General features: G+C 42.1%; 1 protein-coding gene across 2 annotated transcripts; it reads left to right on the top strand.

Annotated features, from left to right (window-relative positions):
- Positions 1-478: 478 nt before the first annotated feature.
- On the top strand, positions 479-15,764 carry STC1 (stanniocalcin 1). Of its 2 annotated transcripts, XM_037812836.1 has the most exons (6): positions 479-796; positions 2,845-2,987; positions 3,217-3,428; positions 9,303-9,520; positions 15,107-15,170; positions 15,267-15,764. In XM_037812836.1, exons 1-6 carry the CDS (start codon positions 679-681, stop codon positions 15,271-15,273), a joined length of 762 nt encoding a protein of 253 aa, XP_037668764.1. In that variant the 5' UTR covers positions 479-678; the 3' UTR covers positions 15,274-15,764. The 2 variants fall into 2 exon arrangements, with proteins under 2 accessions (XP_037668764.1, XP_037668765.1); XM_037812837.1 differs by lacking the exons at positions 15,107-15,170; positions 15,267-15,764 and having other exon boundaries at positions 9,303-11,064.
- The last annotated feature ends 9,377 nt before the right edge of the window (positions 15,765-25,141 follow it).

The raw sequence follows: 25,141 nt of genomic DNA, 5'->3' as shown, positions 1-25,141 counted from the left end.
TAGCCTACAACACAGAGAATGTGCTGTTAAAATTACAGTAAAACTGCTGTGATTGGGTTAAATTAGAATCCAAAGAGATCACCCCTCCCCATTTTGCCCATGATACCCATTTCCCCCAACTAGCTCATTAAAAAGATGCACATATTTTAAAAAGCACCCTGGAGAGATTTTCATATGATTTTCCTTCAGTTTGATCAATACAAAGTTATCCCTTAATTCCGTGAAAACAGCGTTTCATACATCTATGCACACACATTCACACACACAGACATAAAACATTGGCAGCAGGTACTTTTAATTTGCTGGAAAATATTTCTAAGAAGTCAAAAAGCTCCAGCTGAATGAGAGTGCCCTCCTATTGGTTAGCCAGACTAGTTAAGGGACCTGATTGGTCCCTGATCCAGAGGACCGATAAGAACGGCTATAAAATCCCTGGGTGCAGCTCTTGGGCCCCCAGTTTGCAAAAGCCAGAGGTGCAAGAAGCAGAGACTGCAGCAGCAGCAGCAACAGCAGAAGCGTCAGCAGGAGCAGCAGCAACAAAAAAAAAATCCTCATCAAATCCTCACCTAAGTCTCCAGTGTATCCAGATCCACATCTTCACTCAAGCCGGGAGAGGGAAAGAGGAAAGGGGGGGAGGAAAAAAAAAAACCCAACAACTTAGCGGAAACTTCTCAGAGAATGCTCCAAAACTCAGCAGTGCTTCTGGTGCTGGTGATCAGTGCTTCTGCAACGCTTGAGGCGGAGCAGAATGACTCTGTGAGCCCCAGGAAATCCCGGGTGGCAGCTCAGAACTCAGGTAAGCAGCAAACCCAGGACCGGTTTCTCCCCTCAAAGAGCTGTCCTCATTTGCCTCTAGTTTTTGCAACTGTGTCTGTGACGGCTGATCTTGATAATAAATGTGCTTCATGCCTGATGGCAATAAACTGCCAGTGTAATCTAATAGCCTTAGGAAGTGGAGCTCCTTTGTTTAATAAATTGCATGCAACTAACGAAGAAGCCGGGTGCTCTGCTGAGGGTATTTCATTGCATAAGCCTAGCCTGATTGCCTGAAATCTGGCACGTACCCTTCTGCAGGGGGAGGGGGCGGGGGAAAGGCTTGAATGTTGGCATGCTTCAAGGCGCTCTCTATACTTTCCAAAAGCTGATCTTAAGGTGAGGCATGGCTCAGCTGATGCTGCCCCTCTTCCATCCCCCTTAAGACCCTTTAACTTGACATCTCTGCCTCTTCAGACAACCCGCAGAAAAGCTCCATTTGCAGACCGACTTACAGAACCATAACCTTCCAGTCTGATAAATCCAGGGTGGATTCAGAGAAAACTCTACACATCTACCACCCACCCACCCACCCCCACCCCACCCCCACCACCACTGCTTTTTCTCTCACTGCCTGCATTCAGGCTCATTCAATCGCTGATGCAGCCACTGGTCAGACAGCCCCCTTGGAAAAGAGTATTTGTGAAATGTAGCAGCTGTTTTCCGAGGGAGAGGTCTCACTTTAGTCCTGTCTCCTGGAGCAGCTAATTGTGTATTATCTTGGCCTGTAAAGGAAAAGAGGCACTAAGAGGCCAGTGTTGACCCCTCTGCCTTTTGACTTCTCTTGCCCCACTTGCTCCTTTTCCATTACTGCCCTCTCTCCCACAACTGTCAGCAAAGATGGGATCGCAGGTGTCAAAATGCTGCAGACGACAACGCTCCCCTTGGAAGAGCGCAGGTCCCTGCTGAGAGGAGGGCATTTGCTTCACTTCCTTTTGTACTTAGTTGCTATAGAGATGCAGTGATTCACAATTCGAGCTTGCCTAAAACAATAGCAACCCTAATGCATATTAAAACTGCTTAAAGCAAAGTTATAATTTGAACCCGTGGAAATATATAATTAGGGAAATGACTTGTAACATCCCAGAGGCTGCGGGTGGCGGGAGGGGGTGGGGGAGCCTAACTGAACCACGCGCTTGATCTCAGAGGAGAATCCTATGGTTTGAAGGTTGTGGATCATTTGTTGCCTGAGTTGCCTGCCAGAACACCCCCCCTACTGTAGGAGAGAAATTACTTTTACAGGAGATCGTATCCAAAATATAGAAAGCCTTATCCAAGTTCTTTGTGGTTTTCTGCCAGTCTTGCACAAGGGGTGCCTTGGCCCTTTTACTCCACACCTGTGTTTCTCTTAAAAAAAAAAAAAAAAAAAAAAAGGCTTTGAATATGAGAGATTATACATACCTCTAAGCACTGTCCTATAATGGGGGGTTGGGTTGAAACCTGAGCAGATCAGATTCCTTTCTGCCCATATGAAAGTAAGTTAAATGCCCAAAATCAGAAGGGTCTCCAAGTGGACTCCTGGCAAATTCTTCTCAGCCATTAAGACTAAAATTCCATCCTCCTTTCTCTAGAGCACATTTTCGGAAGGCAGATGTTTTCCCTGGCCCTCCCACCTCCCTAAACCTGACCATCAGCCTTTGCTTTCTGTTTTCCCATGCTTCCCTTTCAAGGGATGACTTCTGATTCTATAGAGCTGCTTTTTAAATGCATCATGCATTCCATGAAGTCTAGCCTTTCCTCTCCAGCCTCCAAAATTGCGTGTAATGGTGAGATGGAGGGAATGTGTCTCAAAGGGAAAACTTATTCCCTCTCCTTCATGCGCTCTGGCTCTTAAAAGCAAAAGGGGCCTGTTTGTCCCCTCTCTTTCTCACCCCCATGCTCCATGTTGAGTGGGCTCATCTACTAGCCCCATCATAGACTTCTAAGTAAGTTCTTCTGACCCCTGCCCTTGAATTTTGCATCTGCACCTACTTGATCCCACTGAATTGCACCCACTATTTGACCTAGATTGAATGGATTTCTCTCTTCCAGCTGAAGTGGTTCGCTGCCTCAACAGTGCTCTGCAGGTTGGCTGTGGGGCTTTTGCATGCCTGGAAAACTCCACCTGTGACACAGATGGGATGTACGACATCTGTAAATCCTTCTTGTACAGCGCTGCTAAATTTGACACTCAGGTAATAAGACCTTGACCTCTGCCCCTGCTTGCTGCTTGCCTTTAACCCTGTATTAGACTATTGTTCTTATGAATCAGTCTTGTAAGAAACCAGTTCTGCTTCTCAGCCTCCCCACTCTAAATTCCCATCTCCAACATACGAGCCCCCGTAAGTTCCCCATTTTTGTATGCCCTGTCCTCTCTTGTCAGGTCACGCTAAAGCTTTTCCTCCTATCCTGTCTCCTTGGCAGGGAAAAGCATTTGTCAAAGAGAGCTTAAAGTGCATCGCCAATGGGGTGACCGCCAAGGTCTTCCTCGCCATTCGGAGGTGCTCCACTTTTCAGAGGATGATTGCTGAGGTGCAGGAAGAGTGCTACAGAAAGCTCAACATGTGCAGCATTGCTAAGCGGAACCCCGAAGCCATCACGGAAGTCGTCCAGCTTCCCAATCATTTCTCCAACAGGTACAAAATGAGTCCACTTTTTTGCAGTTAGGGGATGGAGGGGATTGGCTGGCAGAGTCAGACAGGGAAGAGGGATTAAATTGCCACAGTCATGCTCTTATTTTAGCTTACAGTCTTCCCAGTTTTTGCAGAAAAAATATGTTTGTGACTGGTTGTGACAGCTTAAGCAGCCTGGATTTTTTTTTCACTATTATAGAAAAAGTCTCTCCATGCATCTAACAGAAAACTTCATCGGCAGCCTCACTAGGGGTATTTCATTGTCTATTTCTTGCCATAAGCCTGAAGGAAATTGTGAAGTTTCAAGCTTTTGAGACATCAAATTTGGCTGAAATCATGCCTATGCAGCAATGCAATTGGCCATTACAAAAACTCTGGTCAAAATGTCATAATGCAGACTTTAAAATCTGCATGGATTTAGAATCAGTCCCTGGCTCAGTCAGGCATTTCAATGGATAACCCGGAGCAAGCCGTCTCACTTCCCTGGGACTCAGATTTCCTGTGTGAAAAGTAAAATGACAGGACTAGATGATTCCCATGTTTCCTTCCAGGCCTTATGTTATCCCATTCCTCTATTCTAAGATTTTCTGAAATGATTTCCGGTGACAGTCCATATCAGCCCCTCATCTTGGAATTCTAAGTTTTACTGCCCTAGTAGCATCTGATCATCCTGCTTCTGTCAGCATCTGGGCCACTGTCCTGACCAGCCAGGACTGAATCCCTCCCACAAGAGAGGGCTGGTAATCCTCACCCCATGCACATGGTTGGAAAGGTTCTCTTCAAGAGTTAGGCTTCCCCATCTGTGATTAAGTTGAGAGATCCTGACTGGGTGGGAGCATGGCAGGGGCAGTGCAGGCTGGTCACGTTTGGCCTTCCCAAGCCTACCGTGGTGTCCCACAGCCTAAAACTTGAATCCCAGCTCTGAAGTTCTATGATTCTCTGACTCTCCAGCCATATCTGTACAAAGTCAGGAGGACTGGCTTTATACACATTACTCTGACCACCTGAGCATTACCACAGGCTTAGTGACTCAATTCCTAGCCAGCTGCTGCCACCTCCTACAGATAGTGCTGACAGCCAGGTCCCTCTGGAGCGTATAGGTGACTTAGCCACGTACATACATACTGCTGGAAGATGGCAAAAGTAGCTCCTTAGGGAAAGAGTAAGGCCCCTAACATAAAATCTTTGTAAAATTTCCAATTCATTCTTAACCACCCTTAACTGAAATTCAGTGTTCTTCAGAACTGCATGCCAGTTTGTAAAACTCATTTGTCCAGTCTTGGAAGTGACTCTATCATAGGGTTCTAACCAATGCTCAGAACAGTAAAGGCAAATCCATCATTTCTCTCAAATGACCTCTTTATTTTGACCTTGGTTTTAAAATTCTGCTAGGAAGATTCTTGCAGCATTTGAAAGAAAAAGAGAGGTGTGCCAAATTTTTAAAGACTGCCTTCATCATAAGGAAAAGAAATAAAGAACCCTTTTGGTCAGACAGGGCTTAAGAGCAAGTACGTGTTTGTATGCAGTAGTTGGGGTGTGGGTGGGGTTGTTAGCAAAGCCATTATTCCACATTTAGATCTTGAAGGATCTTTGATAATTCATGATCTATGATATGACATGTAAGCAATTTTCACCTGTTTCAACTGAATTAGCACCATCCATTATGAAGGGAAAGGTCTTATAAAAAGGATGACACAGATTCCAGACTGCTGACCCCAACATATATAAGAAAAAACTAGTAAAAGAATTGTTAACCAGGCCATTTTTCCTTTTAATGGGTGCCTGCATTCACCATCTTTAGCAAATGGTCACAAAGAAAGTCTTGCTATTTCCCTCTTTCATCTTAGTGGACTCACACTTATTAGAAAGGTCAGTGGAAAAAAAAAAAAAAAAAAGATTGGCCCTTGAAGGCCAGAATCTTCCATGCAATCCTTACCCTTCTCCAATTATTTCACTTCAGCTGGCTAATACTATTCCTATTCAGAACTGTAGAGATTTCCGGTTCCACGCTGGGCTTGATTTGCTCTATTTAAGCTCCTCACCCTTTTGAAACATCCTGCTTTCCCAGCCTCTGTCCCACCATAGACACACGCTAAGTTGGTGCCAGTTGGCACAGAATTGTGAAAGGAAGTAGTTACAGGTTCATTCCACCTTCCTGTGACTTATCTAACGTGAGATTTGGGGCTGGGAGAATCTAAAATCCTGTGACCGAACCAGGAGCCAAAACAGGGAAGTTTTCCATGAGAGAAATGCAGCTAGAAGAGAAAGGATGGCTCCACTGTCCCTCTGGCTGAATTTGCAAACTATACCTTCAACCATAAGGGAGGCAGGCACAATTGATCAGACAGGCAGGGTAGTGTGAGGGTTGGGAAGCAATTAGACCAATCCAGATTCAGAGTAGGAAAACTGACAAAGCTTCCAACTCTCTGGGGCATGGATTGGGAACAGGAAACAGAAGAATAATATTGATCAAGGGAAACAAAGGACTATTTATAAACCCTCACACAGAATGTTCCTAGGCAGTGTATTTGGGTAAGCATGGCTGAAACAGTAGCTATGGAGAATATCTGATCTTATTCTTTACCAAGAAAAAAAATCAGAGATGGAATTTTCAAAGTGGGAAGAAAGAAACATGCCTAAAAAGGTCCTCTGAGGCTGGAGGATCAGAACATAGTCCACCCAGGCTTTGCAACACATCCCCTCCTCTCTGACCCCCATAAAGATGAAGCATCTTCTTAAATAGTTCTAACCCTTCCTGAAAAGGATGAACCTTAATCAAATCCACACTATTGTTTGTTAAATTGAGAAGGAACATATGTATTGAATTCCTAGAAACATGGAAAGTCACAACTGCAGATGGCCACAGAAGTCATCTACTAATTGTCTCATTTTAATGATTAAAGAATGGAGGCCCAAAGATGGGGAGGAACCTGCTGAAAGATACACAGTTAGGGAATGGCAGAGTTGGGCCTAGAACTCATGTGACCTTGAGCCAATCTATTCAGTTACTACTTCAAATATAGCCATCCACAGAACTTGCAGGATATATCCACAATCCAAAAACAGAATGCCAAGTACAAGTGAATATATGTGTACCATGGTGATCAACAATTAAATTAATTTTCATTCCCTCCTAAAAGAGAAGACACATCTTACCAATAGCTATAGTGACAACAGGACTTGGAACAAAAAGTGCACAATAAATAGGTGACAATTGCTAAGTCAATTTTTGCTAGAGACACAATTCCTTAAATAATCGATCTCACTTAGTGACTTATATCAAAGATCTATGTCATCAACCAATACACTTCCAGAGGTAAATGCCACATCCCAACCCTGAATGGAGAGGCATGGGATTAACCTATTGCTCTCTCTGGAAAACTGCATTGATATTACACAGCAGCCTGACAAGTTTTCCAGGTTTTGAGGAGCTACTAATGAAGCCATGGACTTTTCTCCTATTCCAAAGAGCACTCTTAGCCTGCCTTTCTTGACTTAACAAAGTTCAGTGAGGGAAACAGGTAAGGGTAGATTTGGGGAGGTCACTAAGAACAGTCAGGCTGACAAGGGTCACCATCAACAAACACCAAGATTAGGTGTCATATCTGGGCCAGCAGGAGTAATGGTAAAGACAGGGACATTCAAAGAGAAAAAGCAGGCACTTTGACAGAGTGGAACCAGAGTGAAACTTCTAGCCTGAAAGAGGCAAGATAAACTACAGAAGCTCAGTTTCCTTAATGGAATTAGACTTCATCCAGACAAGAGCTTTCAATGTTGGTATCTGAGGAGAGACTGTATTTTCTAGCCCATTTGGAGGCTCAGCCAGTGCACAGTTCTTTCTGGAAGTGGAAGGGTTAATTTCCTAGTTATAAAGTCCTTATGAGGGAGAAGGGTCGTCATAAACCTTATCTTCTCAGTTCTAATCATCTTCCGAAAGAGACGCAGAGATCAGTGGAACCCAAGTCCTAGCAGAGCCCAAGACAGGGGATGCCTGAGGATCTATGTGGGTGTATAAGTGGCTACAGCTATTGCTACCAAGTAATTTATTCTCAGTTTTTCCAAAACCAGTTTTCTCCCCATTTCCCCATCCAAGTGAGATCTGCTTTGACTCATGTACTTTGTAATTCCAAAGGGTTGGAAAATGTCCTTCTCTGCCAGAGAATCCCAATTTTAACAACAACTGGATATAATCCACCCTTGAGCAACCCAGACCCAGCACTTCTCTTTCCATCCCCAACTTCATTCTGCTCACCCACGGAAAGGTCATCATTTTGCTTCATTACTCACGTTCCATTCTATTTACCATACATCCTTGAAAGGACCTCTCTTGGGGATTAAATTATTCTGGAAAGATGTTTGACTCTGTGCTCTTTGAGGTAAGTTAAAAATAAACAGGGTTCTTTTCACGGAAGATCCTGTGGCCACAAAGATCCTCAGTCTCCTCCGAGGAAAGGGTCTCTCCCCATAAATACTTCAGGTCACTGTCATCAGGAAAGTCTCTTATTAGTGAATACAGAACTAATGAGTTTTGACAACTGCCACCTCAAAATGGAGCAAAAGCATCCCTACCCAAACTGGAAAGCATCTGAACTGTCTTCCCAAAGAACAGGACAAGCAACTCATATTCTATAAATATTAGACAGTTCAATCATTTCTGAGCCAAAACATGTCACTGCATTGTTCGGGATATTTAAAGAATTTGCATCAAAAACGAAGGTAACTTACACCAACACAAAGTTTTGGAGGGTTTTGTTTTGTTTTTGTTAAAATTCATTATACCTACAGATAATCTTGCTTCTGGGAATTGTGACTTACTGGAGAGAATTATATTCTAAAAAATCCATTCCCTCAGTGGCCATAATGTAAATCAACAAAAATGTAGTGCTATGACACTGTGCCATGAGGGATACAAGGAAATAAGGATGCAAATCCTACCTTCAAGGAGTTTATAGCCCAATTAGGGAAACACAACTAACCTCATAGGCCAATTACTAGACTATCAAATGCTAAACTGTGCGATGCTAACCAAATGTCGATAAGAAGTCCAAAAAAGGAGAAGTTAGCAAAAGCTAGAGCAGTGAGAGAGGGCTTCATGGAGTTACTGAATCTGAACCCTTAGGAACACCAATATTTCAATTTAATTGCCCCCATTGCCTGGCATTTGGCCTTCTTACTACAATGTAACTTGGGAGGAAGACTGAAAATGTGGCCAGTCAATAGCATTTATCAAGGCTGGCTGAGTGTATGGTACAGAATTTAGATTTAGTAAGAAAATGCGTAAGACCCAGGAGACAGGGGCCCACTTTTGAAAACGAAGTTAAGGCAGAATCAGCACTCATATGCACATGCATCTGCATGCACAAAGCCAAGATAAAGGAACATTAAAAAGAGGCATCAAAATAACTGCAAATTTGTGTGCAAAGACTATCAATACAAGTGTTGAGTGTTTGGCTTACTTCATTATATTTGGCTGAGTCCTGCTTCTACGACCAACCCAGAGTATGATCTTGGGCAAGTCACTTCATCCCTACCACCTTGGTTTCTTCTCTATAAAATAAGAGAGCTGATCTCTGCCATCCCTTCTTCCTCTGAGAGTGTACCCTTCTACAAATTTTAAACATCGCAGTTTGCCTACTATTCAAATTGTTTGCTAAATCTCTGGAGCTCTAAACATGATGACAGGCCTATCTTGTATTGTAAATTCAGGGAATAGAGGTGCACACAAGCTAAAATGATACTGTATAAGGGTTAAGAACCAAACTTCAGCTTCATCTGAGAAACTATTTATCTTTACATGCTCTGGTCACTCAGGAATGCAAGTCTTGCCTTGCTCTCAGTGAATGACGACAGCACCTGCTCTCTTCTCTCCCGATGCAGATACTATAACAGACTTGTCCGAAGCCTACTGGAATGTGATGAAGACACAGTCAGCACAATCAGAGACAGCCTGATGGAGAAAATTGGGCCCAACATGGCCAGCCTCTTCCACATCTTGCAGGCAGACCACTGCGCCCAAATCCACACCAGAGCCGAATTCAACAGGAGGCGCCCCACCGAGCCCCAGAAGCTGAAAGTCCTCCTCAGGAACCTCCGAGGTGAGGGGACCTCTCCCTCCCGCATAAAACGCACCTCAGATGAGAATGTGTAAGAAGGGAGAGGCAGTCACAGCCTCACCGAACTAGTATCATGTTAGGGGTGTTATCACACCAACTTTGAGTGTACTGTGCCTGGTTCGTTTTCCTTTTTTTTTTTTAAGTAGTTCCTGTTTTCTTTCCCCCCCTTTAAAGAAAATTGCATGAAACTAGGCTTCTGTAATCGAAATCCCAACATTCTGCAATGGCAGCAATCCCACAAAGAGATTATGTGTGATCTTCCTGCCTCTCCTCAGGAGAAAGTACCCTCTTCTGTCACCTTCCTCTACTGTGTCCATCCCCACTTCCCCTCAAACTACCCTCAAACCCAAAGCATTTATGTAATTCCCAAGTCATTGTAATTTGAAGATGTGGAGCCCTTTAGAATGGTTGCCCTAATAGAATTAGCTGATAAGAAACAACTTAATTTAAATGCATGTCTTAAATGCTCATAAAGATGTTCAATGGAATTCGTGTTATGAATCTGTGCTGGCCATGGACGAATATGAATGTCATGTTTGAATTCTTGGTCTCTAATGAGCTAGTGTCTTATGGTCCTGATCCTCCAGTGTCGAATTTCCTTTCCAAGTCATTTACCAAATTGCTCAAGCCTGGCTCTTCAACCAGACTTGGAGCTTGCATCTTCTTGCATCTAATGAAAAACAAAAAGCTAACATCTTTATGTACTGTAACTGCTCAGAGCTTTAAAAATATCTTTAACAATTGTCTTAAAACCAGAGAATCTTAAGGTCTAACTGTGGAGTATACATAGCTGAAAACTAATGTACTGTACATAAATTCCAGAGGACTCTGCTTAAACAAAGCAGTATATAATAACTTTATTGCATATAGATTTAGTTTTGTAACTTAGCTTTATTTTTCTTTTCCTGGGAATGGAATAACTATCTCACTTCCAGATTTCCACATAAATGCTCTTTGTGGCCTTTTTTTATAACTAAGGGGGTAGAATTAGTTTTACTTAACATCAAAACTTAAGATGGGCCTTATGAGATAGAAAAACCAACAGGTTTATCTGAAGGACCCCAGGTAAGATGTTCATCTCCCAGCCCACCTCAACCCAGAGGCTACTCTTGGCTTAGACCTATCCTGAAACAGCTCTGTCACATCCGTCTGGGAATTACAGGAATCAAGAGCATCCCTTTGGGCTTGGACCACTTACAGTGTAATAAGGTCTATACCTTGAGAAGTGGCAGTTCTTGACCCGTGACATTTCATCAGTGCCTAGTACTCTGGCAAAACAATGGCGGAGCAGGAAACTTCCCATTAATTCAATCAGGAATGAGTCATGCAGCCTTTGGGTCTTTAGCTGGGGGGGCTTGGGATAGAGGAGGTATAAATAACCCTGGGCTGTCCAGCCTTAATAGACTCCTCTTACATTTTTGTCCTGTAACATGCTGCCTGCCAAAGTAGTCCTGGCAGCTGGACCATCTCTGCAAAAAACAGAAAGAGGGAAAAAAAAGAGCTGGTGGTTTGATCATTTCAGCCGCGATGTTTACAAGATGGCAACCACCAAAGCAAAATGACTAACCTGTCTATGAACAACAGTAGTTTCTCAGGGTCACTGTCCTTGAACCCAACAGTCCCTTATGAGCTCACTGCCCACCAAAGGTCAATGTTGAGGGAGGAAGAGAGAGAAGTAGAACTGCAGGGGCCACTCAAACACACTGAGGTAGAAACTATTGGTGCTTGACTCTCACTAGGCTAAACTCAAGATTTAACCAAATCTAGTGATATGGATCCTGGTGGGAGGAAGGAGGGCACATCTCCAGAAAAATGAAAAAGCAATACAACTTTACCATAAAGCCTTTAAAACCAGAAACACGCTGCTTAAGGACCAAGAAAAATTGCAGCAGACCCAGCAGCAGCCGCAAATGTGGCTGCCTTTGTTCCCACACAGCCTCTAAGTGTGCTGACATCAGATTGTTAAGGGTATTTTTATACTCAGAACTGTCCACCCTAAACATATGGCCACTGCCTTAGCCTCTTGGAAATCAGGTAGACCCTATTCTAAGTTGACTCTCTCCCTCCTCTACCCGCCCCCCCACCCCCAGGCAAGGCTGACTTCTCCAAACCAGAAAAACTACTAAAGTTTGTGTGTTGTGTCCATTTCACAAATCCACTAAGCAAGGACCCCAATGCGACAAGAAGTTCATGAATATTCCTAGCACAATTCTCTCTTACTTTAGTCCAGGAGATTCTCTTTTTTGCTGTGACTTCTTCAAATCATGGTACCCCCCCCCTTTTCTTCCCACGACAATATTTATATATGTATCTGTAATACATATATCTACACATATGGAAAGAAGCAGTTCTCACAATGTTGCTAGTTTTTTGCTTCTCTTTCCCCAAACCCACTTCCTCCAACTCCCCCTCAAACTTCCAAAGCTTTGTCATGTGTTTGCTGCACAGAGTGATTTGGGGGCTGACCTAGACCAGTTTGCATGATTCTTCTATTGTGATTTGGTTGCACTTTAGACATTTTTGTGCCATTATATTTGCATTATGTATTTATAATTTAAATGATATTTAGGGTTTGTTTGGTTTTTTTTTTTTTTTTTTGGCTGAGTACTGGAATAAACAGTGAGCATATCTGGTATATGTCATTATTTATTGTTAAATTACGTTTTTAAGCTCCATGTGCATATAAAGGTTATGAAACATATCATGGTAATGACAGATGCAAGTTATTTTATTTGCTTATTTTTATAATTAAAGATGCCATAGCATAATATGAAGCCTTTGGTGAATTCCTTCTAAGATAAATAATAAAGTGTTAAGTTTTATGTTTTCTTCCCCAATGTCTTTCATTGTTCTTTAAAAATTTCTTGAATGAGAATTTCAGAACACAAAGATGCCGGTTGATTCGTTTCTTTAAGGTCACAACTTAGGTGTCAATATGTAAATGAACATAGTTTAAGTCAATATTTTCCAAATTTCCTTAAAACCTTTTAGTGGCTCCCATTACCCTCATACACACACAAACACACACACGCCAAACTCCTTCAAGCTTGGAAGAACCTTTATCGTCTGGACTTGCCTCTGCTTTCCAGCTTCAAGGCTCATCCTTCCTTCTGTTGAATTAACCCTACCCTTCCACCAAACAGACACTCTCTCCCTTCCAGGCCTTTGTTTATGCTGTTCCCACTTTATGGAAGACCTTTCCCTCCATCCTTGGTCTAGGCTGGAAGTTTCACGTTGCTGACGGGGTATTCTCATTTACCTGTCCCCAGCACTAAAGCAGTGCCCAGCTCACAGGACACCCTCAATATTTTGAAGGAATGATTTAGAAAGAGTGAGAAGAGGGAAGAAAAGACAATTAAATCAATATGACAAGGGAGGTAGATAGCTTTGTGATCCATCCTTGGGGTCAGACTTCTGGGACTTGAATTCTGGCTCTGTCACATATTAACTTCGTGATGTTCAGGCAAGTTACTTAGTCATCCAATACCTTGGTTTCTTCCTGTATAAAATGGGGATAATAATCACTATCGCACAGGATTGTCATAAGGAGATAAAATAAATGAAGTGCTTACAACATGCCCAATACACTGAAGCTCCATAAATGGTGGATATTATCATCTCAAGTAGAGGGGATGAGAGCAAAAGAAGGGGACCCTTCATCCCAAAAAAATGGGGGAAGGATTTGTGGCAGAACAACATCTAGCCGGGTCTTAAAAAGTGGTTACAAGTTCAGTCAGAGAAAAAGATGGCCTTCTGTAGTTTAGTTTTTCAAGGAGAGGGCTTATATAGTTTGTTTCTAAATTAGTGACTGTTTTCCCCCATTTTAAGTTCAAATGGGGACATTTTTCTTAATATCATCCTTTTCTAGCTCTAAATTTTATTTTCCCAAATCCAGATGTGCACAGGGCAGCCAACAAATAGCACAAGGGCTGTCACTCCAGGGCAAAAAATGTATTGCATTTGCTTTACTCTGAAGTGGAAAGAGTGCATTTATTTCATGATTATGCTTCATTCTCAATCTCCTTCTACCAATATCTATTTATGAAGAGAGGCTGTAAACTACACCGTAGAATGGTGTTTAAAAACTTTGATCCAGGATTTCTGTGAACTGAGTTCAAATCCTCGTTCCTCAACTATCTTGATGGGCTTGGACCAAGTGCCTTTCATCTCTGAACCTTAGTTTACGCCTCTGTGAAAGGGGGATAAATAATAGGCCCTAATTCCCAGAGGAACTGTGCAAGTTAAATGAGTTTTATACAAAGCACTTTAAACAATGTCTAGCACATAGCAAGTACCCCCCAAAACAGTATGTATTGAGCACTCAACAAATGTAACTATTCTCATTTACAGTAATGCTATCACCTTCATTTAGATTCTATCCCCCACCCCAACATGACTCTGAAGGTGGTTTTTCCTGCTCTTTGTCCTCTTGTATGATTACTGTTTGATCAAGGTTTTATGAATTTGAATTACAAAATATTGCAACATACAAACAAATGGCAAATTACAATATAATGAACACCTGGATCCATCGTCACACTTAAGAAATAAAATGGCATAGATAAAATAGTCTCCTGTGTATGCTTCCCTGAACCCATTCGCATGTTAGTGATCCATGACTTTAAAATGTTTGAAAAGTCATGGCTTAAAAGGATAGAATTGCTCAAATTATTGAAATATAATTAAAATATTTTCACTCTCCATCAGCTTTTCAGAAATGAATTAAAACTATTATGGAATGGTATTGCCTGTGGCTGTGAGTCTGTGGTATAACTGAAGATGAAAAGGTCAGGTCAGCCCTCCTATGGAGTCTACATGAAAGCCCATAAGAGTCGTCATCATAGCTCTCCTAAAGCAGTGCTTGTCAGACTTTAATGTGCATACAAATCATTTATTATAAGTTCTTGCTAAAATGATTCAGTAGGCCTAGGTGGGGGCCAAGAATCTGCATTTCTAACCTGCATCTAACCTGGTGATGCTGCTGCTGCTGCTCCAAGAAGGATGCATTGAGTAGCAAGTTCAGCTCCTGTAACATTTCTGCATCAGTCCCTCAACTCTGGAGCCCTCCACACAGCCCCGTTCAGGGATGTCGCCAAAACACGATGATAACTTCCCTTCCCAGCCTTGGTAGCTCCTCATTGCCTAGGAGATACACGTCAAGCACCTTGACTCCAAATCTAAATCCCTCAAAATCTGGGCCCTTCTTTCTAGCATGCTCCCTACATTCTGCTAATGTTAACTTCTCCCAAAGACATTGTAAACGTCCTCCCTCATTACCTTCAGACATAACATAAATATCATTCCTTCCAATGAATATTTTTCTCCCCAAACTCCTTTTCATTCATGAAAGCTCATGTCATCTTCTGTGAAGACTTCTCCAGCTTAACCAAATATATAGCAAATTATTCTGCTGACCACTTGCAGGGACAGAGTAACTTAGTCATCTTTGTATTCCCAGAACTTAACACAAAGCTGGCATGAAGTAAACATTTATGAGTGAAGAATGAATAACTGAATGAATGAATGAATTATTTCCACCACCACCAACTAATCCATGGCTTCCTCCAGTAGGATGTCGGGGCCATAGGAGCAATAGCAGTGTAAACTGGGAAATGGAGGGCATGCTGCCGTGGTGAGTAGAGAAACTAACTCCATTTGCCATTTTGGGTTTGGGTATCCTTAAGTCTTCCAACTTATAACAACACCACATCACTATATTTCTTTCCAGGCGCTAGCCCTGATAAATGTGTACTCTTACTGTTACTTTGTCCTGGGAACCTGTACAACAAAAGACTCATCAACAAATATGTATTAGACATTTGCTAATTCTGTGCAAATCATACAAGAGAGCCGGGATACACAGAATGTATATGACCACCTGCAAGTCAAACTGCATCATGTTTCCTTGTATCCATAGTTGTTTTGTCAGGTAATGATTCTAGTAATGCCCCTCACCTTGCCAGTTCTTTCCTACGCCCAACTCTGCCATGAATTGCATTCTCCAAGGCCCTGATGAACGTTTTAGACCAAGGAAGAACTTGAAGGCCAGGAGGAGATATCAGCTAAGCCCACCCCACTGCTCTACTCCAAAATCTGAAGAACAATGCACATGGTTCCATTTTGCAAATAACTAATTGAAGCCCAATTAATGCATAATTATCCATTGAGTATCTATGTGCCACTCACAGCAGCAGTGGTGGAGCCCCAGACAGAAACAATTTCCCCCTCCATGGGCAGCTCCAGAAGGTGGGTGACCAGCAGAATTTGCCCTGTAGTGTGACCCCAGCCCCTCCCTCTGACTACAACCAGGGCCAGCAAGGGGCCACTGTATTTGGAGGCAGCATGTGGCATGCCAAGCTAGGAACTCAACTAATTCAGACCCCCACCTGCCAATTAAAAGCACCCCTGGTATACTAAGGGATTTGGAGCTTCCAGTTAAGGACAGAATTCTATTCCCACTCTACTGCAATTAAGTCACACTGCAGGTGTACTCTGCCGTAGAAAAACCAGATATAGCACATGTCCCACAGAGACCACAGTCGTTTCCAACATTTAGTCAAAGTCCTGGAACCAATTCCAGTGATGGCCTGTTCACCGGTCCTGGGATTTCATGGAAGCACAATCACTCCAGGCCATGGCTCGCTACTTCCACACTGGCCTGAGCTCCAATCCTTCCATTCCCTATCCTTCAGGAGACTGCTAGGACTGATTATCTGGAAAACTTGCAGCCCGCTAACCCCTTCAAGCCCTAGGTCCTGGTTATTCAAAGTCACTACTCACAATGTATGACTGCCCTCACCACCACCATCCACACATTCCCATAATGCTTTATGTTCTCCCTCCTTGAATCAATCTCCCAGTACTCTCCTCAGTCCAAACTCTGCCCATTCCAGGATAAACAAATTCTACTACATCTTCAACCTCTTCTTTTAATGTCCTCTCCAGTTCCTTGCCTTAACCAAAAGCTGATTACTCAAAACACATTGCCCCATGCAATCCTCCCATATGGTTGCTTATTCTTTCCAATCTTGAGGTTGGCAAGTGAGGTCTGTATGCCTCTTTTCCCCAGTGTTACTCCAGGCTATGATTCTGCCATTATCTTAAAGACTTCTGACTGGCTGGGACTTGGGCCTCCTGCTACACCACTTTCCTCCTCTCTTTATCACTGCTATCCAGTCCAAAATTATGTTGGAAAGGTATTGCCAGGAATAACTTCTCATTGATTGACGATATTGGAGCCAGGCTCACGATTTTCCTTTTCACTCCCAAGTCAAATCATCATTCTGGGTGAATTCAACATCCCTAGGAATGAGGTATCCAGTGGCCAAAGTCTTAATCCTTCCTCAACTCCAACACATCCACCCCGGGCCCACATCTTGGAATCAGGAGTTAAACACCAGTGTGGCTGTACTGGTTGTTTACAGCTGGCCTCAATTCTTATTGGTCATTGCCCATTTCATATCAGTTGCTAAATTTATTCAACGTTACTCTTTTGTGAAACTGTCACTATTCTGAAATCTTAAATTCAAAGTCTCTCTCTCTCTGACTTCAACTTCCATTCCTTGAAGCTCTCCCACACATTTATTTTTTCTATGCTTGTTCTTTAACTTTATCCAGACGTCCAGTCCCTTGATCCTTTTACTTTTTCCTGATCTTTCAACTTGCCTCCCTTTTATCAATTCCTCCCAGTCCAGCCTTGAACCCATGATTAGTCACTTTACCCATGTGGTAGTACTGCCCTCAAATGGCTTGCCCCATCAACCTTTTGTCACACCCAACTGGAAAAATCCCAACCCCAGAGCCTGCCTTCACAGCTCCTACACCTGGACTGCTGGAGGAAAAAAAAAAAATCATAAACACACACAGATTTGGTGTCACTGAAAATCTGTCAGCTTCAAGCTCAAAAGGCCCTCAGTGCTTCATGGAAATCTTCTTATCCATCCCTGCTCAGCTCCCTTTTCCACTCTCCATAGCAACTATTAAAACTTCTCCAATCCATTCAAACCTCCCACCCAACCCCCTCCCTTCTAATGCCCAGCATAAAAATCTTGCCTCCTATTTCACAGACAAAATAGAAACCATCACATGGCAAATCCCTTAATTCCCTGCCATCATACCCATCCACACCCTTTGTTATTTTTCCTCGGTCACAAAAGACACAGAACTACTTTCCTGTCTCGGGCTAATGAGTCCACCTGTATTTTAGAGCCCCTGATGCCCCCTCTGCAGGACTTCTGGCCTTCAGCTGTCCCTTTCTCTCCTACATCAGCAACCTCTCCCTCTCTGCTTTCCCTGAGAACACTCTCCTTTCAGCTACCACCTTATCTCTCTCATCCCTTCACAATCTTCTTTAAAGAGATTTCTACATTTAGCTTCTTCATTTGGTTTCCTCACCTCCCATTCACTCTTTAACCCTCTAAATCTGGAATCCACCTCCATTAACCCTGAAACACCTCTAGACAAAGTAAAAAATACCCTTGTTGCTAGATCCAAAGGAAGCTTTTTATCCCACATCTTATTTGATTAATCTGCACCATTTGGCATTTGATAAACATTTTGTCATCTTTAAAAGGTCTTCCATACCAACACATTTTCTTTCCCTAAATTCTGTATCTCATTCTCTAACTTTCTCATCCCAGCTCTTATACATTAAATTTCCCAGCTTTCTGTCCTGGCCTGTGGTAGATTGAAGCATTTACCCCAACAAAAGGTATGCTTAATCTCAATCTGTTTGCCAGTGGGTGTGAACCTATTTGAAAATAGGACCCTTTGAAGATGTATTATCAGTTAAGTTGTGTACTCATTTGTGAATAGGATCTTCTAAAATCCTATTTAGGTGTGGCAAAACTGAATCAGGGTGGGCTTTAATCTGTATAAATCTTTTAAAGAGAAGCCAGAAGTCAGAGAAAACCATTAGGAGGAGACTAAAGATATCACCATGTGACACAGGATTGCCATCACCAAACTGCTATCAACCCTGGCAAAAAGCATGGCCTTGCCAACATCTTGGTTTTGGACTTCTAGACTCCCAAGTCATAAACCAATAAATTCCTGTTGTTAAGGTAACCCACTGTGTGGTATTTGTCATAGCAGCTCTGGCAAAATAAGACATGGCCCCTCTTTTCTTCTCGTATATACTCTCTTTTTGGTACTATCATCTACTCCCAACTACCGCTTATGTGTTAACTCCAAAACTCTATATCTTCCTTAAGAACTTCTCTTTTGAGCTTCAGATCTATGTATTCAACTGGATAACTCCTATGTATCACAACCACCTTAAACTTAACATATCCAAAACCGAACTCTCCAAACCTCCCTAACCCCCAAAGAGACCTGTTCCTCCTCTTTGTTCCCAAACTCATGAAAGGCATCAACACCCACCTGAAATATGGGTACCATATTTGACTCCTCTATCCTTACTCACTCAATGAATAAGTGATACTCATTGACTCTTCCTCCTAGTTATCTCTCAAATCTGTCCACTTACCCATTTTCACATTGCTACTACTTTGATTTAGGCCCCATCCTCCAGAGCCTCCTAAATTATCTCCCAGTTTCCAAAAATTCCCTGCCCCCACCCCTCCCAATCCGTTCCCTACCTTGGTCCCAGAGGATTCTTTCCAGAAAGCAAATCTAATCCTGTCATGCCACTACTTGAAAACCATCAGTGGCAACTATAAGAGCCACATTACTTAGTACGTAATATAAAATGCTATATAATCTGGCTCCTCACTTCTCAGCCTTATCTCTTACTAATCCTCCCCACCTTCAACTGTACATCTCTCTGCAAGCTATAGCCATGTATATAATATATGCAAATCCATGCAATTACCTCTCCTTGCCTTCTGTTAATACTATTTTATTAACAGTACAACAATACTTTGTTAATATTATTTCATCTTACTGGGACCACACACATATACACACAAACATTTCCATGTTTGGCTAATAGCCAACATCCTCTAGAACTCAACAAACTCATCCTTTCTTCCAAGAAGCCTTCCATGACTACCCAAGAAAGGTTAGATGCCTATTCTACCTGCTTCAAAAGCATCCAGTATTTGCCTTTCCATTGGAGGAATTAAAATTGCCTTTTGGCCACTTTTCCTTCCCTTACTAGACTATATATTCTTTGAAAGCCAGCTCAATGTCTTTCTTTTTCAAAATTGTATGCCCAGTATTTAGTATTGTGCCTGGCACATAATAGGTGTTCAATAGGTATTTGTTGAATTTAATTTACAGAAGACACATTTACAGAGACACATAAAGAGTCCTAACCATCTATGAGTATAAACACTCTGGTAGGAAAAGTGGCAAAGGAAATGAATGTAAATTAAAAAAAAAAAAAATACAGTTGAAAGAACATTACAGATGAAAAAAGTTCAAGTATGTGCATTAAAATAACGCGATACAATTTTCACCCTTCTAATTAGCAAAGCTTTTTTCTAAGTAATCATTGGCAGTGTTACCATTTTCACCTAATTAGCAAAGCTTTTTTCCCAGATAATCATTTCCAGTGTTGATCAGTATTTGAAGAAAACAAAACTTTCAAACACTTCTGATGGGAATGCAAAACAGAGTAACTTTCCAGGGGATATTCTATTAATATCTGTAAAATGATTAAAATTTTTCAAAGACATTGACCCAGAAATTCCACTTCTAAAAATATAGTATAAGAAAATTAACATATGCAACAGTTTACTATGGAGTTATCTATTGCAAAAGCTTTCCTGTTATGAAACAAACAAACAAAAATAGTCTATATATACAACATATTGATTAAATAAATTGTGATGAAATATCTAGCCTTTTAAATGAAGAATATTTACAGAGAGAGGAACAGGTTCAATATATAAAGTGAAAAAAGGAGTTAACAAAATGTATCTGTAATATGATCTTATGCTTGTAAAAACATATGCATATCTGTATATGTACTCCTCTGACTTCTTATACAAATGGCCAGAAAGTTATATAATAAAAGTCTGATAGTGAGTGTCTTTCTTTCATAGAGGTATTTGCTATTTGGGGTGTGTGTGTGTGTGTGTGTGTGTGTTTATTTTCAGTATTTTTATAATGAAGTACTTTTCTAATAAGAAAAAAATAAAATTTAAAGAAAAATAATCAAAAAGCAGGCCTTCCAGTATAAAATGGTGCAGCTGCCGTGGAAGAGCAGCTTGGCAGTTCCTCAGAGAGCTGAGCATAGAACTAAATGCCATATGACCTGGCAATCCCACTACTAGGTATATACCCAGTGCAAAGAAAGCAGGAGCTCAAGCAGATATTTGTACACTGATGTTTACAGTGGCATTGTTCACAGTTGCCAAAAGATGGAGGCAACCCAAGTGTCCGTCATCCAATGAATGGATAAATAAAATGTGGTATGTGCATACAAGGGAATATTATTCAGCTACAAAAAGGAATTAAGCCCTGATACATAAGACAACTTGGATAAACCTTGAAGACATCATGTTGAGTGAAATAAGCCAGACACAAAAGGCAAATGTTGTATGATCTCACTGATTTGAAACAATTAGAATAAACAAACTCATACAGACAGAATCTGAAATACAGGAGATGGCGTGGGAATAAGGAATGGGAAGTTAAGGCTTAAAACGTACAGAGTTCCTATCTGGAATGATGGAAATGTTTTGGTAATGGATGCTGGTGATGGTAGCACAACTCATGAACGCAATTAACAGAACTGAAATATAAATCTGAATATGATTAAAAAGGGAAATGTTAGATTATGAATAGCATAACAGAATAAATTTTTTTAAAAAATCCTTGGAACTACACTAAACAAACAGTGAACCCTAAGTTAAACCATGGACTTCAGTTAATACAATTATAAAGATGTGCTATCATCAGCTGTAACAGATGTCCCACACCAATGCAAGGTGAGATGGTGTATGGGAATCCTGTATTTCATGCACAATTGTTTGGTAAACCCACAACTTCTCTAATAAAAAAATAACATTTTTTTTAAAAAGCAGTCCTTCAACAAGTTAGTCACTTATTGCCAAAAACTACTCTAGTCTGACACCTCTCTTCTCCATAGAAAACAACAGCAAGCCACAAGAGGGATCCAGAAAATTCATAACATGTTCTCACCATATATACAGTTTAAAAAAATAGGCCTCTTGAAAGTAGCACACTCCCTTGTCATATTTGATTACCAGCTGTTCATATATACATCCCATGAGAAATCCGTGTCTATTCCAAGAAAATCGCTGAATGCCACAAGTTAAGGTCGAGGCAATTCACACATGCAATGCCATTATCCAGTTCCTGCTAAACACCATGCCGTGTACCAATCATAGACCAGGACTAATAACCACCTTCAACCATGAAAAATGAGTACAGTTCATAATTCTTTAATTTTTAGTGAGTGAAAAGCCCTCCTTCTCAGGGTATTAATTTGCTATTCCTTTCTGTAGGATAATGAAACCATCAGGAGTGCACAACTTTGAGCTGTTTTCTCTGAGAAGGAACTAGATTCATGCATGATCTCCATCCCCTCCCCACTTTCTCTTTGGCCTCACAGCCAAAGGCCGCCATTTGCAAGGCAACTTGCAACCCATTGGATGGGTTCTGCCTGTGCTCAAGGACCAGAGCAAAACCCACTGTCTCACTTGTGATCAAACCCATTCCTCAGCCCTCGTTAGCACCCTCTTTTAATGCATTAAAATCACTTGCCTTGTTAGACTTCAAGGAGAAGTAGCAGACCTGGAAGTGCAGACTAAAACAGAACCCAAAGCCACTCTGTGACACACCACTGGAGAAACTTCAACCAAGCCTAATCACATTTTCCAATCATGACATGTGGTTTGACAAATGGGTTATAAAGTCAATGAAAAAGGACCTTGGGGAGCTGCACTATCTTATCCAATCCAGGCTGGAAAGTCACAACACCCAAAAGAAGTACTCCTACACCACCCCCAAGGAAACCAGTTTTCATCTATCTTTTAGGAATATTCAATGTCTAACAACAAAAAATAAAATGGTTAACCCAGGGCTCAGTACAAAGAATGGAATTAACAATGATGTCTTACTGCATAAAACCCACATTTCCAGCTCTGCCTCACCTGGCCTTTCCTGCAAGAGCCCAATTCTGCCAGCACATGCCCTTGGCCTTGGGCTCAATGGCTGTGGCCTGTAATGCACATAATCCTCAACCTAATTTCTCTAGAACCCTCTGGCCTCTCTCAACAAGTCCTTCTTGGCTCCAAAGGGGGCCAATTGTGATCATCTCCACCTTCTACCCTATCCTCCAACCTACCACCACCATCCCATGTTCTTCTGGAAAAGCAGCGCGTTTATAAAGCCTAACTGGGTTTCTGACTCTTGTCTGAACAATAGCAGACACAGTATACTCAGACAGTGAAAATGAGCTCCCTGTAGAATAAAAAATCCATGGTCCCACTTAACAGAGTAGCTGCGGGGGCCTGGCAGACAGCCAGCATCCCCTGCTGCCAAACCCCAGTTTTCCTTTATCTTTCCTTTCATGCCACTTTCTTTTTATTTAAGTTTAATGTTCCTGGGCTTTTTGAAACAGGTGACTCTAGCCATGTTAATAAAGCAAGGTGTGATAGCATCTTCCATGACTTCAGATGTCAAACACTGAGGAGAAGAGGGAAAAGTACTTTCAAATGCCCACATTCTCTTAATAACATTCCACAGGAGAGATTGCTTATCTTGATTTTAATTTTTCAGGCTCCTTTCATCTCTTCCTCTGAAAATACAGCTCAGAGAAAGATCACCCATGAAGCAATTATCGGAAAGACATTACTAACATTTAGCGAGAGCTGTCTGGAATATGGGGCAGATAAAGGGCAAAGGTTGGAGGGAAGAAAAGTGGCAACAGTACCTGAAGAAAATTCAGTTTATACTTTGAAAATCCAGGCACAATTCATAAACACAGACTTGAACAAATTTGAAATCTGAAGTCATTTGAACAAAGCCTGGCCTGAAGTTCACCTCTAAATTTCTTCTGAAGGGGGAATTAATTAAGCAAATGCTTAGGGACAGAAAGTTTAGCTGACTTAGGAAATTAAATTGTTTTCAGGCCCCAAAGAAGCTCTTGTTTAAAACAAATCATTCTTACCTGGTCTTCAACTCTGTGGCTTTAAATCTCTATTGGCCACATATCCTTCTTTATATGATAATATCCTTCTTTATATGGAAGTCAAACTTCCAGAAACTTTAGTACCAGCCAGTGTTCCTCAGAATACATGAACCACCTGTATCAGAAGCATCAGGTTCTAGGCTCTACTTCCCCTCAGCTCTCTTTCACTTCACCTTCTCCAGCAAATGTTCAGAATCAGAATCTCTGCTGAGATTTATGAGTTTGGAGTCTAGAAGCAATTCCAGCAAGGCATCTCTGGCAGACTGGAGGGATATAGGTGAACAGGCAGAGCATGACCTCTAAAAGACCTGGATCCAGGGACTCAGCTAAACAGAGCACTGAAGGAGCCTAGATATCCAGTGTCAGAGACCCAAGTGTTGATACCTGGGCTCCAGAGAAGTATGAAATTAAAGACCAGGGACAATAACTGCATCTTGTTAATGAGGGTTCAAGTCCAAAGATGGAAATCCTGGGGAAAAGATCAGAACCCAAATGCAGAAAATTTTATCAATAAATATAGAAAGAGCTGCAGTTGGCAGCAAGATGGACATGATGGGGTGCTAAGGTCTCCTGAGGAAAGGGCTAGTGACAAGTCACCCTGGCCCTTGAGTTGGGACAGGACATGGGCAGATAGAGCCAACCTGTCCTCAAAAGCACACAAGCACACCTGATTAAAGAGAGCAAATGAGTACTAATTAAGAGCCCAGGTTGTTCCCAACATCAGGATCTTCCTGAATCCAATGTAAGACAGGAGTTTCCCTGACAATGCCTTGTGTTAAATGTGGCCGCTGGCTGGGGTTCATCACCACATGGCAGGAGGATGAGGGTCACTGGGCCTGTGGGAGAGGGGGAATCTGACATCACTTTACATCCCCAGGCTGAGTTTTAACAAGGGCAAGATAACACATCCTTAGCACAGTGTGCATGCTCCAGTCATCAAGACACTGGAGCCCCAGGCCTGGGGGAACAAGCACATCTGTGGAGGAAGCGTTCCCATTGTTCAGCATTGAGCAGTTGGCTAGGAAAAGGTAGGAGCAGAAACTGGTACTTTTCTCATCTCTCTGGCTCTTTCTCCTGCCTACCAAGGACACTAGCATTGCATGGACAGGCCTCCTCCGCCAGGCAGAGGCATCCATGGCTCCGGGTGGTGGTGCTCCTCACCCTGACCTTTCTCCACTTCCTGCCACCACATCCCTGAAGTAAATGTCCCTACAGAATAGAAGAGGTCCAGAAAACTCCCCACAAGAGCAGTCATTCCTGTAGCCAGGGCAGCTTCCACTCTGTCCCCCAGGCACACCATGACATAAAATCAACCTTTATGGAACACGTGCTGGAGGCACCATGCTAGCTGCCTTCCCATGCACTATTCAACAGCCCCAACAACACTGACAAGTGAGTTGTGTTATCCCCATTCCACAGATGAGGAAGCCAAGGTCCAGGGAGTTACAAAACCTGCCCAATGTCTTACGCTTGTCAGT

The sequence above is a fragment of the Choloepus didactylus genome, chromosome 20, assembly GCF_015220235.1.
Source record: "Choloepus didactylus isolate mChoDid1 chromosome 20, mChoDid1.pri, whole genome shotgun sequence".
Taxonomy (NCBI): Eukaryota; Metazoa; Chordata; class Mammalia; order Pilosa; family Megalonychidae; genus Choloepus; species Choloepus didactylus.
The sequence above is the reverse complement of the archived record's forward strand: the minus strand, read 5'-3'. Positions and strand labels throughout refer to the sequence as shown.

Bases quoted from the DNA above. Each gene is read 5' to 3' on its own strand.
- STC1 (XM_037812836.1), top strand. From the start codon at position 679: ATGCTCCAAAACTCAGCAGTGCTTCTGGTGCTGGTGATCAGTGCTTCT. The intron at 3,429-9,302 runs GTACAAAATGAG...CTCCCGATGCAG, and splicing joins CCCAATCATTTCTCCAACAG to ATACTATAACAGACTTGTCC. The intron at 9,521-15,106 runs GTGAGGGGACCT...GGCTTCCTCCAG, and splicing joins CCTCCTCAGGAACCTCCGAG to TAGGATGTCGGGGCCATAGG.